This window comes from Phocoena phocoena, chromosome 11 (assembly GCF_963924675.1).
Source record: "Phocoena phocoena chromosome 11, mPhoPho1.1, whole genome shotgun sequence".
In the NCBI taxonomy this organism is placed as follows: domain Eukaryota; kingdom Metazoa; phylum Chordata; class Mammalia; order Artiodactyla; family Phocoenidae; genus Phocoena; species Phocoena phocoena.
In genome coordinates, this window is record NC_089229.1 from 11,208,683 (window position 1) to 11,231,222 (window position 22,540).

General features: G+C 53.7%; 1 protein-coding gene across 1 annotated transcript; it reads left to right on the forward strand.

The window, feature by feature from the left end:
- The first annotated feature begins 604 nt into the window (after positions 1–604).
- On the forward strand, positions 605–20,999 carry PVALB (parvalbumin). Its single transcript, XM_065887322.1, has 5 exons — positions 605–668; positions 3,052–3,119; positions 4,821–4,953; positions 6,237–6,346; positions 20,783–20,999. Exons 2-5 carry the CDS (start codon positions 3,059–3,061, stop codon positions 20,809–20,811), a joined length of 333 nt encoding a protein of 110 aa, XP_065743394.1. The 5' UTR covers positions 605–668; positions 3,052–3,058; the 3' UTR covers positions 20,812–20,999.
- Positions 21,000–22,540: the final 1,541 nt, after the last annotated feature.

The window sequence follows — 22,540 nt, forward strand, 5'->3', positions numbered from 1 at the left end:
AGAGTGAGATGTAAAGAGAGGAAGGAATTTGTTAGAGAACATGCAGACCATGTGTTTCTGGGAGGCACTAGGTCATCTTAGGAAAACGCTGGGTCCACTCGCAGCTCCGGGTCCATAGCTTTGAGTAGTCAGTCACGGAACCCCTGACATCTCTGTTTCCTCACCCACGAAAGAGGGACCAGGCCTGCACTGCAAGGCTGTAGTTAGAAGATGGTGTAGGAATAGGAACCTAGCCCAGCCCCGTGCATGGAAGACAATTCCTGTTCCATCCTTCTACTTGCTTTCTCTCTTCCCTTCCTCGTAGGCTTTTGGAGGCTGGAGATGTTACTGCCATCTCGAGTGGTCACAGAAGCCTTCGTGGAAGAGGAGAGCCCTGCCTGAGCCTCAATTTTGGGTGCTGGAGGGAGTCAGGGACCAAGGGTTATTAATAGGCCTGGCTCGAGGGGCCCAGGGAGGGTGAATGTGATACAGACACCCAGCACCATGGCTGGGGAGTACCTGACACCGGAAGGGGAGGGGGCCGGGGACAGAGGGGAGTACCACGTCCCAAAATAGCCGGAGCAGAAGCTTATATAGGTGGCCGTCCTACCGCTAGGCTCACTTCCTGACGGGACCTCCCGCTGGACCAGCCCTTCAGCGCAGGTTCCAGCCCTCCACCGCCACCCGAGGTGAGTGGCAGCTACTGGGGCTGGGGGGGGATGGAGGTATGCAGCAGGGAGGAGGCCAGCTGGAAGGGACAGCCACACGTCCCCTTCCCCCAGTAACACAGGGTGGGGTGGGGGTGGATGCTGAGAGGCGGGCAGCTGTGGAGTCTAGGGCTGAGAGTACAGCTCCTGGGGTCTCCATCCTAACTCCTGGTGTGACCCGAAGCAAATCCCTCCCCCTGGCTAAGTCTCGGGTTCCCCACCTATAGAATGAGAGGGGTGGAGGCAGACATCTGTGGGTTCAGGTGAGGAGGCCCCTGCCTGGGCAGAGAAGGCAGGAGGAAGGGGGAGGAGGGCTGATAGGCTGACCTGATGGCATCATCTGATGTTCTGTCTGGGTGGACTTCAGCCCAGAGAGGGTGTCAAGTTGATAGGAAGCTTCTGCAGCAGGGAGAGATGGAGGAAGGAGGGAGAAGGATGGGGCCTCTATTGATGTTCCAGTCTCGGCCACAGGGGTCAGTGTTTGGGGACTCTGCTGGAGCTGGTCAGCTGGCTCAGACATGTGGGACTTGACTAGGCTGGGTCCTGAGCACTGGAGGAGCTCCATGGAGGGGGTCGCTGAACTTGAAGTTAGTACATCCGGTCCTCTCTGAGCCACTGCCTTGCTGTGTGTTTTTAGGCCATTCACTGACTCTCTCTGGCCTCAGTTTCCCCACTAGCATAGCATAAGGGTCCTTCAGCTGGGGAAGCAGATTCTCCAACAAGGTCCCTGGAGTGAGCTGAGCCTGGGGGTTGAAATGATAGCACAGAAGCCCAGCATCTCCAAGTTAACGGCCCAGCCTGGGGCAGGGGCAGCTGGGGCAGCTGAGGGGCCCGGGGAAGGCCTCACACTGCAAGAGATCAGGTTGGGAGCTACAGCCTCGGCGCCTTGGAAGCCAGCTGGTGGGCTGTCACCTGAGGGAGCTGACTCACAGGGCGGGGGCCAGCTGGAGCCAGCAGCACCCTAAGGTTTCCAGGAAGGGCAGCCGTCCAGGGCCGAGCCGAGGGAGACAGTGTTGACAGCAGCGAGTGCGAGGGAACTTGAGCTACACGGCAGCTGGGCTGCTCTCCCCAGCGCCCCCATCAAGGACCCCCATCTCAGCCCACCCACACCTGCCCACACCTTAAGTTGGAGTCTCAAGATCCCGCCACAAGGGACCTCCCATACCATCAACACAGCAGAGGGAGACTGAGGCCCAGAGATGGGGCAGGTCACAACCCAAGGTCACATGGGGACTTAGCGCAGCCCCAGATCTAGAACCCAGGCCTCCTGACTCCCTGTCCAGTGCTCTGCACACTTTCAAGACAGCTGGTTGCAGCCTGAATCCTTCGGAGAGCGTGGGAAAGAATGCAACTGGTCTCTGGCTGCATAAAGATTCGGAAGTGTCGCATTTCCCAGAGATGGAGTTCAGGATGTAAAACCTGCTTCGGTTGTCTAGAAAGTGTAGTCTGAGGGTGTCACCCTCTCCCTAGGCATAAGCCTTCTGGTCTCCAAGTGGGGGGAGGGTGTACAGAGACTCCAAGTAGCCTCTCCCTCCCCCGCCACCCCCCACCCACGTTGGTTTGTGGGGGCAGGAGTCTGGACCCGCACTATACACTCCTTGGCTCAGAAGACCAGGAAAGCAAGTAGTTAGTGGGGATCTGAGAAGGGTTCTTTGAAAAGTCAGACTACGGAAAAAAAAAATTCGGTTTCCGTGTGTGCTCCCCTGGCCAGATGTGGGATGGGGCACCCGCTGAGGGCCCTAGCAGCACCGGCCTATCCGTGCCACCCCGGCCAGTGGGTCAGGTTTCCAGACCTCAGCGTTCAGATTTTGCGGCATAAATTTGCATCCAGGAGAGACAGAGTGGAGGCTGAGGTAGGAGTGGAGAGTGAATGGGAGCAGGGCCGAGGGGCCCACGAGGGTGTAGGCCTCCTACACCCTCGGTATCCTCCCGGAAGCGGCGGGACATCCTCGGAGGTGCGCTGACCCGAGACCCTGCGCCGCACCAGGCCGGCGCCTTCTGCGTGCCCTTGACGGCAGGAGAACCCTCCGGACCCGGCTGGGGACTCGGACGCCCGGTAAATTCCTGAGGTTGCCCCTTCCCCTGGCGCCCTGGTCGCAGCCCGTGGGATCCCAAGGCCCCCCGGCGGGGCGGGACGGCAGCGGCAGCGCGACGGCTCGCCAGCCCGCCGGGCCGGACCGCGCAGCTCGGCGGCGCGGCTGGACTGAGCTGCTCTGGCTGCGCGCAGAGCCCCGCGCCCCCTGGCTCTGCGCCAGGCCGGCGGGCGTGCGCCCGGCGCGCGGCACTGCAGCGCAGGTCATATGAGCAGAAACGATGAGAAAAGCACTTTTTAATCTTTTCGCACTTGCTCTGCCAGCTCAAACAGTTGCAGGATGTCGATGACAGACTTTCTCAACGCTGAGGACATCATGAAGGCAGTGGGGGCCTTTACCGGTGAGCAGCGCGCTCCCCTCCGCACCCCTCTCCCCGCATCCAGCACCCTGGCCCCTGCACCCCGTGCGTCCCGCGGCCGGCCAGTCTTCCTCAGCGCTTCTCTGCCCACGCATCCCGCGGGGCGCTGGTGGAGCGTGGAGCGGGGTCCACGGCATTTCCCAAACTCTGCCCGGGCCGGACTTGGCACAGGGAACGGGCGGGGAGGCCGTGCGCCCTGCCGGACAACCGAAACTCTCGGGCGCCAAAGGCCGGGTGGCCACGCTGCGAGGACCCGGGTCCCGGACCAAGGGCGAAGAGAGGGGTGGAAAGCTGCACCTCTGGGTCCTTGTGGGCGCTCGGGGCTTCCTTTGCAAGGCACTTGGAGGGGACTATAGGTGCGCATGCTTCTCTCCACGCGACCGCTTTCCAGACAGGCTTCTTTCCTGGCTCCCTGAATGTCCAAGCCCCTTCTCCGGGGCTCAGAGCTCAGCCCCCCGCAACGGATCTGCGAGGGAGCGAGGTGACCTTCCCGTAGCTGGCGCTCCGCTCCGCTCAGCCCTGCGAGAAGCATCCTCCGCGCTTGCAACTTCCAGCCTCCTCAGGCACCGAGGGAGGGGAGCCGGCAGTCTCATGTCCCTGAGCTGCCCTGGACTTGAGCGCTTAGCTGCTTACCTTCCTTCTCCCTCCTGTCACCCAGATGGGGAAACTGAGGCAGGAAGAGGGCTAGAAACTTGCCCAAGGTTACCTGGCAGGGCAGCAGAGGAATTAGCACGGGCGTCACCTCCGGATCTTGTCCCTGCCGATTCCACCCCTCCCCATCTAGTGTCTGAGGTGGACAGAGCAGCTTTCCTCCCCTCCAGCCCAGGGAGGGAACAGTGAGTTTTCGCGGGATCGCCCCTATCCCGCCACCCCCGTCCCCCCCACACACATAAGTTACTTGGTCTAAAGTTTCTTTTCTCAGGTGTCCTTAAAAAAGAGCTCAGGACATAGAAAATTGGAGGAGGGCTCCCATTTCCTTTCTCTTGGCAACCCCTCCCCTGGGCATGAAGAAACTCTGGGAAGCCACCCTCCCGGGGCCCTGCGATAGCCCCCCCACTTCTCCTTGACCCATCTTGTTCCCTCGGAGAAGAAACCTAACTGGGAATTCTTGGGGAGCCTTCCAACACCCGCCCCCATTCCCACCAGAATGGATTTCTGCAGCAAAGCCGGGACTTCTGGGTCGTCCCCTTCCCTCTCCCACTGTGTGACCTTGAGAGAAACTTGTCCTCTCTGTGTTGATTTTCTGGCGACACAATCTATGACCAAGAAAAAGGGCGACCCTCCCTTCTCCCCTGCAGTATACACACATCATGTTCCCACCGCCTCCAATTCCCCTGCCCACCCCGACTCAGCCGCCACCCAAAAGGCTTCATGGAAACCAGGAAGCCCCTCTGCCTTCAAATGCTACCCCCACCATTAGTGAAGGGTACAGTGGAGGGTGGGGTCCGCTTGGAGAGCCAGGGTGATCTGGGTGCAAGGCCACCTCTGCCACTGTGCGACCTTGGGCCAAGCCCCCTCACCCGGCCTGGGCTCCCTCAGCCCTCCCGTGGAGGTGTGCCTCCGCCATCCCACAGGACTGGCCCTGCGGAGGCGATCAAAGTGCTGTGACACCCACATTCTCCCACCCTTCCCCAGGCCCCTTGTCTGTCCTCATTTTCACCTCCTCTCTCCACCCCCCAACAGCTGTCGACTCCTTCGACCACAAAAAATTCTTCCAAATGGTCGGACTGAAGAAAAAGAGCCCAGATGACGTGAAGAAGATATTCCACATCCTGGATAAAGACGAGAGCGGCTTCATCGAGGAGGAGGAACTGGGGTAAACTGAGGCCTGCAGGGGCTGCCCAGCCTGCGGCTCTGGGAGAGGGGCTGGGGGCTGGGGCTCTTGCTTTGGAGTTCCTGTCCAGCTGCCCGTCTCTCTGCACCCTTCGCAGAAAATAACCATCCGTGCCTGATCGCTGTTCCTTCCAGAAAATAAAATCCTCCGCAGAAAGTGCAACTAATGAGATTAAATTATAGCCACTTAATATTGCTAATGGAATGATGCTACTTAAAATTGAATACAAACCAAGAGGCAGTCTTCTCGTTGCCTAGCACCATAGGCAAGACAGAGAGCGCTCCCTTGAGTAATTTCATTGATTTTCATTCCTCTAAAAGGCAACTTCTACCATCCTGCAGACCCCTACCCTTCTGTACCAGCAGCTAGAACAGTTTCTGGGCAAGTCAGGGATGCAGAACCAGCTTTAGGGGTTCAGGAGTCCTAGGAGCAAGACAGAGAAGGTTATGACTAGGAAAATGCAAGATGACATCCCCTAAAAAACCTCCCACCATCACCCTCTTGGCCACCTGGCTCATGTCTGCCAACCCTGCTGTGCTTCATGTAACACTCTGGCCAAGACTGCCTCGAATTTTGTCAGTAAGAGAAGGGAGAGGGTGTGGAGAGGGGCTTTTCAAGTAGGGACTTCCCCATCCATCCTGTCTCTCGCCGAAACCATCCCACAAGGGTAACCTTTGTCTAGAACCTGCTCCTCCACCCTCCCATGCCCAACGTGCACACACACGCACGCGCACACACTCCTACCTATCCTCCAGGCATCACCTTCTCCAGGAAGCCTTCCTGACTCTTCCCCTCACCCCCAGGTGAATGGATGCATCCTTCAAGCACTGCTCTCCACTTTCCCATCGTTGCATCCATCACACTGTGTGGTCTCTCCCAGAGTACACGGCCTCCTCCCTGTTTTCACAGGTGGCTTCCTAAGATCCTCTCTGTGCCCCGTTTCCAGCATGACCGTGGCACAGAGAAGACACTTTTGTGTTCATTGTGCTGCCCGAATAAATAAACAAATGCAGGTGCCCTGGCTGAAGTGAGGGCAACCCTTCGCAGAGGACAGCCTGTCCTTCCCTGCACGCCTACCCGCGAAGCCTAGCCACGGCGGGGTTACCTGGCCCAGCACAACCGCACGCGTGCTGGCTGCTCGCTGCTCGCCCCCTGTCCCAGCCGCCTGCTTCCCCTGTGCAGACGCCAGCCCACCACCCACACAGTGCTCCTGCAAGGCGACCCTGGCCTGACTCCCTCCCCACTTTCTCCCTTTCCTCCTCCAGATCCATTCTGAAAGCCTTCTCCCCAGATGCCAGAGACCTATCTGCTAAGGAAGTCAAAATACTGCTGGCTGCTGGAGACAAGGATGGGGATGACAAGATTGGGGTCGATGGTGAGTAGCCATGGCCTGGGCACGCGGTGGATCTCAGGATGTTTGGATGCTAAAAGCTCAGAGCTATGTCCTTCCACCATGGGAAGGGGAGAAGGAGTGGGGGGGGGGGTCCTCCACTCCCCAAGATTAGAAGAAAAAAGCCAATCCATTAGGTCTGAGAGCTCTCTCATGTAAGCCAGGCCAAGAAAAAACTAGTATATTGTTTTCTAGATTTGAATAATCCAAAAGGAATAGATTCTTTTTTTTTTTTTTCTCCCTGCTGTGTAAGGAATCCAGGAGAATTTGGGATTTTTCCCGATCTTTGTAGTTTTGCCTGAGTTTTGGTCCCAGCTTTGCCCAAACTGTCTATATGACTTCGGGCAGTCTCTCTCCTGCTCTGGGTCTCAGTCTCCCATCTGTAACCCAAGGAAATGAGGCCAACTGATCCCCCAGGACCTACTGACTCTCACATTCTCAGATTCCAGGGATGGAAATTCGTTATCTCCTATCCTCCTCAGCATCTTGTCCTGGGTGTCCTGTAACTTAGCCTCAAAACCTGTTTCGGCTTCACCCAAATATACCATTTCAGAATTGCACGAGAGCCAGGAAAACACAGCCAGCCAGGGATGAGCTGGGAATTAGGAAAAGGAACATCTGGCCTGACCTTGCTTTTCAAGCTTTGCTTTCAGAACAGACGAGGGGCTGGCGGTCCACCATCCCACATCCTTCTCCATTCAGATCTAACCAGCATTCACATCCCGGCATCTTTATCCTTCTTAGCTTCACAACATCCTTGGGAATCATATCCGTTTTGCAGATGGGCAAAGTGAGGTTGAAGGTGCTTGGCCTGTTCAAAGAGCTAGGACACGCGTGGGGGCGCGGGGATTTAGAACCAGTTCTGAATATCTCTGTCCAATATTCCATGCCATATCAGTGCTGGACCTCGTGATGGTCCTTTCTGCCGATTTAAGAGAAAACTATGTGTAGGTGCTCGGCCTCTGGGCCCGCGCTGTCTGGGTTCAAATCCCAGCCCAGCCACTTGCTAGCTGTGTGATTTGGGGCGATTCAAGTAACTACTCTGGGCCTCCGTTTTCTCATCTCTGAAGTGAGGATAACGATTGTTCTTATAGGATTGTCAGAGGATTACATTTGTTAATGTGTGACGTGTGTAGAACAGTGGCACAGAAGAATTGCTGTATACGTGTTTGTTAACTACTTTTTTTAACGGGGGCTAGGTTGTATTCATCCTTGTATCCCCGGTGTCTAGCCCATAGCCAACCCAAAGCAGGCACTTAATAAATACCTGTAGCTTGAGTGTGAAGTCCAGCCCCCTATGCTCTGCTTGCTCTCTGCTCTTCACCAGCTGTGACCTTGACCATCGCCTCTCCATACCTAGGTTCCAGTGTCTGACAAACGGGGTGCACAGTTTTATCGTAAGACCTGCTTGGGCTCGTTGTGGAAATTAAGCGGCTGCAGACACAAAACTGCCTTGGGAAATGTACAAGGAGTCTGAACGTGGGCGTCGTTTATTAAATTTTTATGCCAGAAATGAGAATGGAGAAACTCTAGAAAGGTTGGATGCAAGGAGCCGCCTGACCTTCTGATGCCAGCTGCCCTTCTTGTGGCTGGGAAAGAGGGAGGTGGTTTTAAAGGAGGTGGAGCAGAGGGCGCTGGAGGGAAAACGGTGGCTGGTCTAGGTGATTCCAGTGAGAGGCGTGTCTCTCCCACACCCCCATCCTCACTAAGCCACTTATCGGACAGTTCCACCCCGAGCTCGGTTCCCCCCGTGACCCCAGCTCAGGCCTTTGGTCCTCCCTTCCTTTTTTATTTGCAGCCAATATGCTACAGCTCAGAAGCAACCTACACGGTGAAGGAAAACCAGGCCAGATCCTGGCCTGCTTCCCTGCCTCCCTAACTGCCCAGCTCAGATCTTAAAGCGCTAACTCACCTCTTCCATCAGACCCAACAGATCTTTACTGTGGCTGCCGAGTAGCAACCCTGTGCTGGGCAGTGGGGGAAGCAAAGTGGAATGAGACCCGACCCTCAGAGGCACCACTCCTTGGCCGGGGGCCCCTGAGCCCCGACTATAAAGCCCTCATCTATAAACGGGGCATCACAACACAACACAGAGCTCACTGGGATCTTGTGAGGATTTCGTGACACGATGTATGGCAGTGTTAAGTGCGGTGCCCGGCGCATAGTAAGTGCTCAGGAAACAGCGGCTGCAACACCATTTCTATTCTACCTGCACGATGTTTACAGCTCTATGATTTATACACAAACACACAGTAATGCCAGGCAGAGGCCAGGAGGTGCAGACGAGCTCTTCAGAGAGGGAGACAGTGGGCACTTGTGCGGATCTGGAGACCACGGGCAGGGCTGCCACAGGCCAGGAGGGCAAGTGGAGGGAGGTCCAGGCGAGGCCTTGGTATCAGTCAACAAAGGCACTAAGGCTGGGAAGTTTAGGCCATGTTTAGAAAGGGGCAAGAAGGTCGGTTTGCTGAGGGTGGGAGGGGAGAGAGAATTATTACCAGGGTGAGTAACGTGTGCCCGGCCCGATGCCGGACTCCGCACACATGTCACCTCGTTTGACCTTTAGGATGACGGAGGACATACATGCAGATGCAAAAAGAGCAGCTCCAGCGCCCAAGGTGACATGGATTCGAACCCAGGTCTGTCTGCCAGCACAGTCCGGGTTCAGGCCAACCTGGTGAAAGTCTGGAAATCAGGGCAGAGCAAAACAGGGGGGCAAGAGATGACATGGGCAATGAGAACAGATCACCCGAGGCAGGGGGGCCCACACCTCATGCTTCTGAGGTGGGAAGATGCAGACACGCCCCCTCCCCGCTTCCGCCCCCAAACACAGTCCTTTATCCGGAGGGCGACAGGAAGGATGGGTGTGATGGTACCTAATAAACAGCGGGATGGGAAGAAGAGCCCTTCGTGGGCCCAGAATTTTCTATTTTAGACTCTCTGCTTTGCTGCCCACTCCCTCTAAAGGCCAAAGAGGCTGAGCCCTGTCCACCAGCTGGAGGATGCCTTCAACTCCCGGTAGGACTTGGGACGAGTCACAGAACTTCTCTGACCTTCAGGTGCCTCTTTAAAATCAGGGGTCAGGTCACTGGCTGACCACTAGGGTCCCTCCCAGCCCTGGGACTCTCCAGGTGCCCCAGTGCATACACCTCTAGACAGGGGACCAGGTTGGCATCTAGGCTCAGCTATGTGACCTTGAATAATGACAGCAATGACATCTAACTTCATGGAGTCCTCTGTGTGCCAGGCACTGTGCTTAGCATTTTACTCATTTAGTCTTCCCAGCTTCTTTGAGGACACTATTACTATCCCCGTTTTATAGATAAGGACACTGAGTCTCAGAGAGGCTAAGAGTTTGCCTAGGAAGAAACAAGGTCAGGATCTGAGTTCAGGTCTGTCCAGATCCAAAGCACGTGCCCTGTGCCGTCTGCCTCATTCATTCATCCCGTTCATTCAAAGTCAGAGCATCTACCGGAGACGATTTTATTTACTGACTTACTGCTTGCTTCTCTCTCTCCCACTGGGTTGGATGTCATGTCCACAAGCGCAGGAACTTTGTTTTGCTCAGCTCTGACCCCAGCACCTAGAATAGGGCCTGGCACGTAGTAGGGGCACAAGAGAAGTTTGATGAATGAATGTGTCCAGTTCTGGGGATGCAATGATGAGGAAGTGTGGTGTATAGGGAGAGGTCCACAGGCTAAGGGTGGAGACCCACTCGGGCTGGGGCTTGCAGGTGCTAGGAGATTCTAGAACCAGGGATACTGCCTCGGTCTCTAGCTGTTTGCCCTTCTGAAGGTGAGTGATATTTACCAGGTCCTTTAGGATCACAGGTTGATGGGAGTGGGTAGAAAGACAAAGTTTTAATAATACCCCCTTTGCTTTCCCACTTCTGGGCAACTACTTCCAGGAAGCTCAAAGACTTTTATAGATGTGGTCCATTGATTCTCGATGGCCACCCTTGAAAGCCTGGTGTAGAGCTGGTAAAGGGGGGATTTAAAGCAGAAAAGGAGGGAGAAGGTGATCAAAGGTGGAAGGTGCCCCCAGACCCAGCGGTCGGTAACAGGCGAGACTAGTAAGTTCTCTCTCAAGTACCTGCCCTTCCCCACGGCGGGTCTCCAACAGCACTTGGCATCAGAATCACGGACGGCTTTTCACGACACAGATGGCTGGGCCCCGTCCCCAGAGTTTCTGATTCCTTAAGTCCGGGGTGGGGCCCAAGCGTTTGCATTTCTACAAAGTTCCCACGTGGTGCTCGTGGTCTGGGGACGACACTCTGAGAATCACTGCCTTATAATCATCCTAGAAAATGGATGCCATCGCTCTTCCGGTTTGTAGTTGAGGAAACGGAGGCACTGAGCGGTTAAGGAACACGCCCAGTAGCAGAGCCAAAATTGAGACTCAGAGGTCCAGGCAGGACCCTCTGCCACCCTGCATGTGTCCCCAGCCTGGGTTCTCCATACCCAATACCTGCCCGCATGGACCGTGCAGGCTGCTGGGAACAGCGGGCACCATCCGTGTGGCACTTCCTTCCGTCCTCACAAGAGCATCACAAGACATGCCCTCACTGTACAGGGAAGGAAACTGAGGCTCAGGGAAGTGGGGTGACTTGCCCAGGATCACACAGCTACTCAGCATTGGGGCGCTGCTTCAAACCTCGACATTCTCTGCCCCGCCATGCCGTCGACAGGAACTGCATACCCCGCATCGACACATGCAGTCATGCAATCCTAGTTAGTTTCCCTGAAACCTAATCCCAGTGGCAGATCCCGTTTCCTGTGCTTCAAGCCTGTTCCAACTCAAGAGCCTGTGGTTGGCTTTTGTTTCCGTGGCTGGAAAATTTAGTCCTAAGGATTGCCTGACCCTTGCAGTCGTTTCTGCATGCCTGAAGGCATTTGCTTTTTCTGCTTCCTTCTGGCAAAAATCTGTTCTCTTTTATCCTTAAGTAGCATATTTAACATGGGAGGCAGGAGGGAGGGAGTAAGCCCTCGGGCTGAAACTCCTGAAGTCAGGCAGAAAATACAACCTGTAGTGTGCCGCTACCAGCAGTGTGAATGGCCAAGGCTTCTCCTCTCTCTGGACGTCCTCATCCCAAAGCAGGGTTAAAAATAACCACCTTCAAAGGTTGTCGCAAGAATTGTGAGTGTTCTGGAAACGGTTCCTTTCCTCTTGTTTTGCGTGCTTTCTCTTGTAAGCTACCTCAAAACCCTTTGGAAGTAGTGGAATACCCACTCTCAAAGGAGATGAAATGGAGTCTAAGATGGGAAGAAACTGAGAGGGACAAAGGGAGAGTCATGCCTGCCTCCCTGTAATTCCAGCCCTCCAGCCCCTATGGGGTTTGATTTCCAAGCAAGGCAGGATATGCACATCGGGGCCAGCCCGCAGCCCTGATGGCAGAGCCCCAAGTCATGCAGTGTTTTGCCCTATTTCGTTACATCCTCATCCCAGCCCAACATGGTCTGGGGGACAGAGTCTGTGGTCCCCAGTGAGAGACGTGGAAAGTGAGGCCCAGCAGATGTGAAGTGCCAAAGTCACCAGCAAGCCCTTGGCCAAATGGAACCTAGGTCTCCTGAGTCTACCACTCCCTCCACCAGGCTGAGCTGGGACATTCGAGTTATAAATGGTTTCTGTGCTTAGCAAGGCGCTCGCTTTTATTCCCGTGTGGACTCCCCCTAACTCCCGACCTTATGCTGCACTAGAGAAGATTTAGCCAAAGGAGGGAAAGCAGCACTCCTTAAATAACTGCCCCCCCGAGAAAAGGAGCAGTAGTGAGGGCAGAAAGAAGACTTTCCTTCTCCATTTATCCCTCTCCTGCCTCTGGAGGTTACAGCTTGATTCAGGAACCCAGGGCTGTTCAACCCCAAGCTCCGAGAAAGAGACACATCCTGCCACGAGCCAGGCCTGAGCCACAATCTTCCTGGCTGAGTGACTCTCGGCCTCAGTTTCCCTGTAAGTAAAATGGGGATAAGAGAGCTGGTGAGGACGAAATGGGACAGCTCGCAGGGTGGTGCCTGGCACAGAGTGTGCCCCCAAGACTGTTTACCGGCTCCTTGCGGCCGTCCGGCTAGACCCCAAATGACCCGGCCTCCCCGTTCTCTGGGGTGGGAAAGTGATCCCTGTTTGCAAGACCAATTTGTAAGAAACGCAGCCTGGGAGCTATTTAGAAGTGAGGTGATAAACCGGAGGCCGGTGCCTCTTCATCTTGGTCATCACGACAGAGGGGAGGAGAGAGTCTTCCAGGAGCTGACTCAAAGTTCATCTCATTTTCACCTCAGGCTATCAGCGGTGATGCTCTCACCTGTCAATAGCTTCTAATTTTGTCCAATTCCCACAGCGCCCGGAACAGGGACAGACCTCATTAGGCTAATTTCAGTATCTTAAGGGAAAGGAGAGGAGTGAGTCCGCCCATCCTCTGACCCTTTGCCTACTGCGCCCCAGCCCCACCCCTTGTCTCTTCCTGATTGGATGATGAAGATACCAGCGAGCTGGCCCCAGGGGCCTCACGTGAGGCTTCCTTGGCAAAAGTAGAGACGTGCCTGCATTTTTATAGGAGGAAGGACTCTGGATCCCGCCCCCCTCTACCCAGGAACACTCTCCCTCACACCTCAACAGTAAGACTCGATTCAACTGTGCTCCCTCTGTGTGCCAGGCACCACTGTACCTCATGTGGTCCTCACTGTTGCCGTATGAGGAGATGCTCTCATTGTCCCCATTTTACAGACACAGAAACTGAGGGGCAGAGACTGAGTGTCCATGGACAGGCATGTTAGGGATGGAATCCTAACTCGGATGGGATAGACAGTGTCAGAAACTTGCTCTTTGGGCGTCCCGTGTCCTCTGTCTGTTTACATCTTCCTGTCTTCGTTTTGGGATTTTTGTGGCTATTGGTGTTATTATTTCAAAGTTCCAGCCCGTGCCAGTTGTGCTGAGGAGATCCAAGGAACTAACATTTATAAGCCATCTCCTATGTGCCAGGCATCTTTCTGTATTTTCTCATCTGGTCTTCCCAGTAGCTGTGCACGTTGACGTGATCATACCCATTTTACACAAGAGAAAACTGAAGCTCAGAGAGCTCAGGTGGTGACCTAAGGCCACCCAGCCAGAAAGTGATGGAACAAGATTCAGATCCAACTCCAGGATTACTGGAACGTCGTCGGCAGGTACCAGGCAGGATGGGAAATGGTGGGGGATGGTAACCACAAGGCCAAGAAATAAAGGTTACAGTGCCATTGGTGGCATCCTCCCCCTGTTCCGGGAAGCAGCCAGGCATTTCATGGACTTGGTTTTAAAGTGGCTGGAGCAGCAGTCCCACTACTGGGCATATACCCTGAGAAAACCATAATTCAAAAAGAGTCATGTACCACAGTGTTCATTGCAGCACTATTTACAATAGCCAGGACGTGGAAGCAACCTAAGTGTCCATCGACAGATGAATGGATAAAGAAGATGTGGCACATATATACAATGGAATATTACTCAGCCATAAAAAGAAACGAAATTGAGTTATTTGTAGTGGATGGACCTAGAGTCTGTCATACAGAGTGAAGTAAGTCAGAAAGAGAAAAACAAATACCATATGCTAACACATATATATGGAATCTAAAAAAAAAAAAAAATTCTGAAGAACCTAGGGACAGGACAGGAATAAAGACATAGACATAGAGAATAGGCTTGAGGACATGGGGAGGGGGAAGGGGAAGCTGGGATGAAGTGAGAGAGTGGCATGGACATATATACACTACCAAAGGTAAAATAGATAGCTAGTGGGAAGCAGCCGCATAGCACAGGGAGATCAGCTCGGTGCTTTGTGACCACCTAGAGGGGTGGCATAGGGAGGGTGGGAGGGAGACACAAGAGGTAGGAGATATGGGGATGTATGTATATGTATAGCTGATTCACTTTGTTCTAAAGCAGAAACTAACACACCATTGTAAAGCAATTATACCCCAATAAAGATGTTAAAAATAAATAAAGTGGCTGGAGCTAAAGAAGCATCTTGATAATAACAGCTACCAAATGCTGCATGCAACAAGGGATTTAGTGCTGGTTCCTCTGAAAAACCCAAGGAGGCCCACTTTACAGTTGGGGAAACAGGCGCAGTGGGGTGAAGTATGTAGTCCCAGGTCACAGAAGCAAGAAATGGGAGTTGAGGGTTGACGCCCCGCTCCCTTGCTCCAAACTCCGGAGGAGAGCTAGAAAGGCATCTTCTAGACCCAAGGCTGCACAGATAGAGACGTGGAAGTGTGAGGTGTCTTGTCCAGGGACACGAGTGAAGAGCAGAAGCAAGACCAGAGCCCCATCCCCTGATGCCCATTCTCCATCCCGCATCCTGCCACTAAATCACTTGACCTAGACTCTACAGGGTCTTTGTATGTTTGCTCGTTTGTTTTTCTCTCAGGAGAGACCTAGATGTTTTAGAGGAGACTTTTTTTTGATAGGAGGGCATTAGTTAATTGGCTGGTTCCTGAGCTCTGCCCCAAGAGGTGTACAAAAGGTACAAAAGAGGTGACTCCTGCCTTCAATTTGTCTCCAAAGTGCCCTGCTCCAGGTTCTGGGTGGACAAAATTAGAATCCTGTGTTCTCTTCAAAAAGCCAGGGCATGTGCCACTGTGACACCCGGCTGCTTCACGGTGGATCCCAGGGGTCTGTTTTTAGAGGCTTTTGAAAACCCCACAGGTCCAAAAGCTCTCCCATAGTCAGGCTCCCAAATGTCTGACCTTCCACCGCTGGAGAGTCCCTTGGTTGGTGTCCCTTGGTCCCCTTCATGCTGACTGCCCCAAATGCCATCCGGTGTGAAGGTGATGGTCAGGCTCTTTGCTAAGGAGTAGCTAAGAACCCGAAACTTCTAGGGTGAGGGTTGTGGGGAGGGGGCAGGTAGATGGAAGTCAGGAAACGGTAAGGACCAACTTTCCCTCTTGCCAATCACTCCATGAGCTCGTGTTGGTGGACGGACTCATGTCTCCTTTATCCCAGGACAGAGCAACTCAGTGCCCAAGGACAGGCTTTACTGGCTCTGGCCAGTTTTCCAGATCAAATGGCAGGTTAAAGCTGGAGAGAGTTCATGCTTCCACTCGATCTGGGATGCTAGCCCCATCAGGAACGGCCTCTCCACCTTGATGTAGGGGGTGTTCATGGGACCTCAGGCCGACTCCTGCCCCTGCCCCTTCTTTTCCGGGTGACCCTGCCACTTGACCTCTCCAGGCCTCCACTTCCCCATCTATAGAATGGGAACCATCCCGCTCACCTCCAGGGGCTGAATTATATGCAGTAAGTCGGTACTTTATGAACCCTGAGGAGGACTCATGAGCCATGCCATCCATTCACCCATCTGTCCATCCATCTGTCCACCCATTTGACATTCTTTTTATGGGCACCTGCTGGGGGCCAGGTGTGTTCTATTGCTAGGAGAGTGGTGAACAAGATGGACAGCGCCCCCTGCCCTCCTGGAGTTTATGCTCTGGTAGGGGAAAACTGACAAAAAGTAAGTACGTACATTAATAAGATCATTCTCAGAGAGTGCTAAGTAAGTACCATGAAGTAAAAAAAAAACGGCTACTATGACATTCATGGGGGTGGTGATATTTGAGCTGGCTCCTGTGTCACTCTAGACCTAGGTCAAAGTAGGTCGGAAACCTCCAGGGCAAAGAGGGAAGTTTGAATCACGTCCACTGTGTGATCTTGGTCACGCTACTTGATGCTTGGGCCTGTTTCCCGATCTGTAAAACGCAGACAAAAGCGTCTCTCCCATGGAGGAAGTGATTCTTGAAGAATTTGTTAATTCTATAAAAATCGGCAATACGAATCAAAGGTCTACCAATAAAAGACATCTCAAAAGGACCACCTGGCTTAGCAAGGTGCTGTAGGATCAGAGGAGCTCGTGGCTGAGCAAGTGGGCGCTTTGACACCTGGCCCGTGAGACGCATTCTTAATGTCTCGTGTTCGGGTTGCGCTCCTGACACTGTGATGGTTCAGCCAGTGATTCCGAGGGTTTTCAGGGCCAGCAGGAGAACCCTTCCCCTCTCCCACCTTGAGTCGATACCCAGGCCCCTACATCCAGGCCACCTGCCTTTCCTGGCCTCAGGGACTACTTGGGGACAGGAGAGAGTGGTGTCCATTTCCCGGGTCAAACCCCAGAAAGGTGAGGAGCCCTCCACCTGGCGGGGGTCAGTGGCAGGTCATTTCCATGACGATAGCACGTGTTGGCTTGGGTGGTTTTTGTTTTTTCACTTTGTAATTTTTAAATACTTCTAGCTCTGTTGACGAGGTCTAACAATAGTACAGCGAGTTCCATATCCCCCTCGCCCGGCATCTCCTAATGCTAAGGTTTTACATAACCATGTGCATTGAAGAAATTACACTGGGAGGTTCTTACAATATGTGCTTCGTACTAAGCCTGGGGAGGGTGGGACGTACCTCAGGGGAGCCCCAGATACCTCTTGTGGCCTTTTTTTTTTTTTTAACATCTTTATTGGAGTATAATTGCTTTACAATGGTGTGTTAGTTTCTGCTTTAGAACAAAGTGAATCAGCTATACATATACATATGTCCCCATATCTCTTCCCTCTTGCGTCTCCCTCCCTCACACCCTCCCTATCCCACCCCTCTAGGTGGTCACAAAGCACCGAGCTGATCTCCCTGTGCTATGCGGCTGCTTCTCACTAGCTATCTATTTTACGTTTGGTAGTGTATATATGTCCATGCCACTCTCTCACTTTGCCACAGCTTACCCTTCACCCTCCCCATATCCTCAAGTCCATTCTCTAGTAGGTCTGTGTCTTTATTCCCGTCTTACCCCTAGGCTCTTCATGACCTTTTTTTTTTTTTTTTTTTTTTTTTGCGGTACGCGGGCCTCTCACTGTTGTGGCCTCTCCCGTCGTGGAGCACAGGCTCCGGATGCACAGGCTCAGCGGCCATGGCTCACGGGCCCAGCCGCTCCGCGGCATGTGGGATCTTCCCGGACCGGGGCACGAACCCGTGTCCCCTGCATCAGCAGGCGGACTCTCAACCACTGTGCCACCAGGGAAGCCCCCATGACCTTTTTTTTTTTTTTTTCTTAGATTCCATGTATACGTGTTAGCATATGGCATTTGTTTTTCTCTTTCTGACTTACTTCACTCTGTATGACAGACTCTAGGTCCATCCACCTCACTACAAATATCTCAATTTCATTTCTTTTTATGGCTGAGTAATATTCCATTGTATATATGTGCCACATCTTCTTTATCCATTCATCCGATGATGGACACTTAGGTTGCTTCCATGTCCTGGCTATTGTAAATAGAGCTGCAGTGAACATTGTGGTACACGACTCTGCGCATTCAGTTTTTCGTTTGTCTCTCGCTAGGAATTGTTACCGCCCCCTTCCTTCACTGCACGGGCAGATGGAGGAGCAGATGCCCAGAGGGGGACCTTTCCCAGCAAACAGAGCCAGGCTGGGCCTCGAAGCCTAGCTCTTGATCCCCACCTGCGCTGTCCCCACATCACAACACTGCATTTCCAGAGGCGATGGTGACTTACCAGACGCCCTCCAGTGTTTGGCAGACTGGGGACCTGGCATCTCCAGGAGAGGGTGGCAAGCTCCTTCTGTCCTCTCTTGTCCCCTGGAGAGAAAAACAACAGAGAAGACTCTCCTAAAATAACTCTTCCAAATAAAGGTCTCCGAAGACCTGGCTAGTGAGCAGCACCCCTTCTAACCAGCACACGAGGGCCCCGCAGTTGAGAGGACATGGAAGGGGGTGCAGAGCGGTTCCCAATGCAGGCTGAGGCCTCCTGTGTACCAGCACTTCTCTTCTGACTGTCTCTGGATCAAGAAGCAAAGCCGGGCTTCCCTGGTGGCACAGTGGTTGAGAGTCCGCCTGCCCATGCAGGGGACACGGGTTCGTGCCCCGGTCCGGGAAGATCCCACATGCCGCGGAGCGGGTGGGCCCGTGAGCCATGGCCGCTGAGCCTGTGCGTCCGGAACCTGTGCTCCGCGACGGGAGAGGCCCGCGTACCGCAAAACAAAAAAAAAGAAGCAAAGCCGACTTTCCTTTTACAGACGATGCTAGTGAGGCTCAGAGAAGCTAGGCGCCTTGTCTGAGGTCACACAGCCTGTCAAGGGAAGAGCCAGATTCGGGGGCCCAGGCCTCTTTAGTTGAGCTCGTCTTATCACACAAGAGGCCAGCCCAGCACGGCTATTGGGTCTTTCCTAAATACACCCCATTGCATCCTGCCCTCTGAGCCTTGACCCCTCCATTTGCTTTCTCTTATGGGAATCCTGCATCTTCTTACAGGCCTGTATCAGAAGCCACCTTTCCTCTGAAGGTTTTGCTGATCCCTTAAATAGAAGGCACCTCTTCTCCCGTGAATGTGAAGTCTCTGTGCCTCTCCCGTCTTTTCACAAACACATGTGGTCCCCTCGGTGTCAGCTGTGGAGCCAGGAGGTGGGATGGAGGGAACAAAGTGGGGGCTGCAGCCTTATGGTCCAATGGGGGAGGCAGACAGCAAGCGAATAAGCAAGAGTATGCCCAGAAGCGTTTCGAGAGTGGTGAGTGCTGGGAATATAATAAATAATGACGAAAGCAAAGAGGGCCGCAGTAGGGGTGGGTCACTGCTTGTGCCAGAGTGGTCAGAGAAGGCCCCTTGAGGGGTGACGTTTTAGCTGAGACTAGGTAAGCGAGAAGGAGCTGGCTGTGAGGCAGCCTGGAAAGTGTACCAGGCAGTGAGAATGGCAGGTGCAAATATCCTGCGTTGCGAATGCCCTCGGCGTGCTTGAGATTCAGAGAAAAGGCCAGCAGCACAGAGCATTTCCTGATAGCATCTTCTTCCAGAAGCTTCTGGGGTGCAGGGACCAACTCCGGCTCCCCTGTGTCTCCCCTCACCTGGTTGGGACATCCCTTTGTTCATTTTTGTGGAGTTGGATTCAATAGAGGGACATCTGATCGACCCCCGGTGCTGACACCAGTCTCTGACCTCCTTAATTAATATTAAGGCTAAGCAGAGCAGACGGACACTGCTGGAGAGATGGGGGAGGGCCACTGTGGCTTGCAGGCGAGCCCACACAGAGGGGCCTGGACCCCAGAGCTTGAATCCTCAGCCACTTACAACCTGGACACTCTGAAAAGTCACTTCTCCTCCCTGGGCTGGAGAGATGGGGGAGGGCCACTGTGGCTTGCAGGCGAGCCCACACAGAGGGGCCTGGACCCCAGAGCTTGAATCCTCAGCCACTTACAACCTGGACACTCTGAAAAGTCACTTCTCCTCCCTGGGCTGGAGAGATGGGGGAGGGCCACTGTGGCTTGCAGGCGAGCCCACACAGAGGGGCCTGGACCCCAGAGCTTGAATCCTCAGCCACTTACAACCTGGACACTCTGAAAAGTCACTTCTCCTCCCTGGGCTGGAGAGATGGGGGAGGGCCACTGTGGCTTGCAGGCGAGCCCACACAGAGGGGCCTGGACCCCAGAGCTTGAATCCTCAGCCACTTACAACCTGGACACTCTGAAAAGTCACTTCTCCTCCCTGGGCTGGAGAGATGGGGGAGGGCCACTGTGGCTTGCAGGCGAGCCCACACAGAGGGGCCTGGACCCCAGAGCTTGAATCCTCAGCCACTTACAACCTGGACACTCTGAAAAGTCACTTCTCCTCCCTGGGCCTCAGTTTTCCCCTCTGTAAAATGGGGACAATCAGTCCCAGATCCCTGAGTGTTTGCGAAGATTAATGAGGAGACAGAGCCCAGCTCATTCTGAGCACCTGGATGCGGTCACCCCTCTGAGCTGAGGTCACGGGCTCCAGGGTGTGGCTCCGTCCCCCAGTGGCTCCTGGCTGCTCACCAGATCCCTTTCCCTGGACCTTCTAAGTCAGAAAGTTCAGGGCAAGGGGACTCTATATCTTCTTAGATCCCGCTGGTGACCCTCGTGGGCTAAGACAAGTGGCTATGAAAGAGCTCAGGGTCCGAAGTCAGACACACCCGGGTCTGAAGCCTGGCTCTGCTTCTTACTAGCTGTGTGACGTCATAGACATTGCTGGACTCTGAGCCTCAGTTTCCTCATTTGTGGAAGGGGAATAATGATAAAATGTACAATATGGGATTATTGTCAGAGTCAAATAAGACATTGTATATAAAGCACTTAGAAAAGGGACTGACATGATTAACCTTCAGAAAACTATCATCACCACTATTATTATAGTTATTATTACTAATAATTTGTGGGTGACGTGACATCGTGAAGCGAAAGATACGGTAGGCTCATCATTTCCCATCTCATTCATTCATTCATTCATTCATTCACCCCCACGCTCACTTGCTCCATCACTTCAGCTTTCCCTTCTGCAGCAGATTCGAGAATCAAGAGAAGACACCAGTGTGGGGTGAGGGGGCCGCAGTCAGGTCCTGGCCAGTCTCTGCTGCATGGACCACCTCTGACTCACCTCTGTCATTTTCTTTTGCAGAATTCACTGCTCTGGTGGCTGAAAGCTAAGAGGCTCTGACTGCCCAGGTCTTGTCCTTCTCTGCCCCAAACAGCCGATCTCAGCCCCACTTGCTGCCCTCCTGCCTTTCTGTTCGGTTTGTTTATGTTATTTTTACTACCCCCGTCCCTTGTGGCCCTTGAAGGACACCATTCTTCTGGAAAATGATGGAGAAACAATAAAAGCTGCACCGATCAGATTTTGCTGCTTGAGAGGAACCAGGCCTGGTGGGGTGTGGCTCCTGCCTTGGCATTCCAGGCACACCTGCACGGGGATGGGGCAGGATGCAGACAGAAAAGACGAAATGGAAGGGAAATTTACTGAGCCCCTCCTTGGCCTTTGGCCCGTGGGTTGCCCATTCGTCCTTGAAACCGCCCATAAGGTAGGTGATGAAACTCTTTTACAGATGCAGAAACTGAGTCTTGCAGAAAGTGATGTGTCTAAGCCCACACAGCTAGGACTTGTGGATGGTTGGATGGATGGATGGATGGATGGATGGATGGACAGATGGATACCCATTAATACTCTTTTTGTTGCAAATGATAGAAACCCAACTCAAAGTAACTTAAGAAAACAAGGAAGAAAAAACAAAGACATGGTTATGCTCCTGAATAGTCCAGGGGTAGATCTTCAGGAACAGCTGGATCAAGGAACTTAAGTGATTTCATCAGGATTAAGTCCTTCTATCGCCATCTCTGAGCACTGCTTTCCTTTGTGCTGGATTCCTTACCAGGCAGGCTCTCCCTCCTGATGGCAAGATTCCTCCAGCCGCTCAAGGTGTATATTCAGAGTATCAGTTAAAAAAAAAAAAAAAAAAGAGCTTCTCTTTTGCAATCAGAAGGCCCCAGATTTAATCCTATTAATACCAGTAGCTCAGGTTTACTGAGCACTTACTCTGCACCGAGCCCTTGTACATGATTCCATCTACACAACAACCCTATGAAGTGGGGACTATTATTCTCTCCATTGTATAGATGAGGAAACTGAGGCACGGGAAGTTACACGTTCACCCAAGATCACATTGTGAGTAAGTGGTGGGACCAGGACCCCAACCCCGCAGCCACCTCCAGAGCCTGCATCCCTCCCTGGACCAGTCACGGCCACCTGAAGCATGGGAGCCCTGCTTGGCCCATTCTGGAAGGTGCCCATCCATGGACACAGGCAGGGTCAGTGACACAGAAAGCTCAAGTCTGGAGAAGAGTAGGGGAGAGGGGTCCCCGTGGAAATCAGAAGAGGGTAGGGAAGCCGGGTGGGCAAGCATGGCAGCGGCCCTGCAGGATGGCTTCTGCTCTTCCCCACAACAGCCTTGGGGCGGGAACTGGAGCAGTGTTCTCCCCTCCCCTGTCATGTTTCCAGACCACGTACCCAGTGGTGTCTCTTGACCCTTCTCCTGGGCCCTGAGGTGTTGCCCTGGGTGGGGCTGTCAGGGAAGGTTCTCACTGAGGATGAGGCCTGGGCAGGCAACCCACCAGCATCCAGGTTGAGAGGCAGGGATAGACCACCTTCCATGGCAGCAGCCAGACAGAGCCAGCACTCCCAGGCCTGGGAGGGGACTTGGGGCCAGAACCGGGAATTGGGCCAAAGCAGTGGCAAGCCCCGGAGGGCCACCCTGCCGGGGATCAGCCTGGCACTAGGCCTCGGGGGCTGAGAAGGCAGCAGGTGAGCCAGAGGTCAAGTGGCTGGAAGTGGGCCTGCGTGAGCCTGAGCGTGTGAGTACGTGTGAGCAAGAGACGGTGTGTA

Bases quoted from the DNA above. Each gene is read 5' to 3' on its own strand.
- PVALB (XM_065887322.1), top strand. From the start codon at position 3,059: ATGTCGATGACAGACTTTCTCAACGCTGAGGACATCATGAAGGCAGTG. The intron at 3,120-4,820 runs GTGAGCAGCGCG...ACCCCCCAACAG, and splicing joins GGCAGTGGGGGCCTTTACCG to CTGTCGACTCCTTCGACCAC. The intron at 6,347-20,782 runs GTGAGTAGCCAT...TTTCTTTTGCAG, and splicing joins TGACAAGATTGGGGTCGATG to AATTCACTGCTCTGGTGGCT.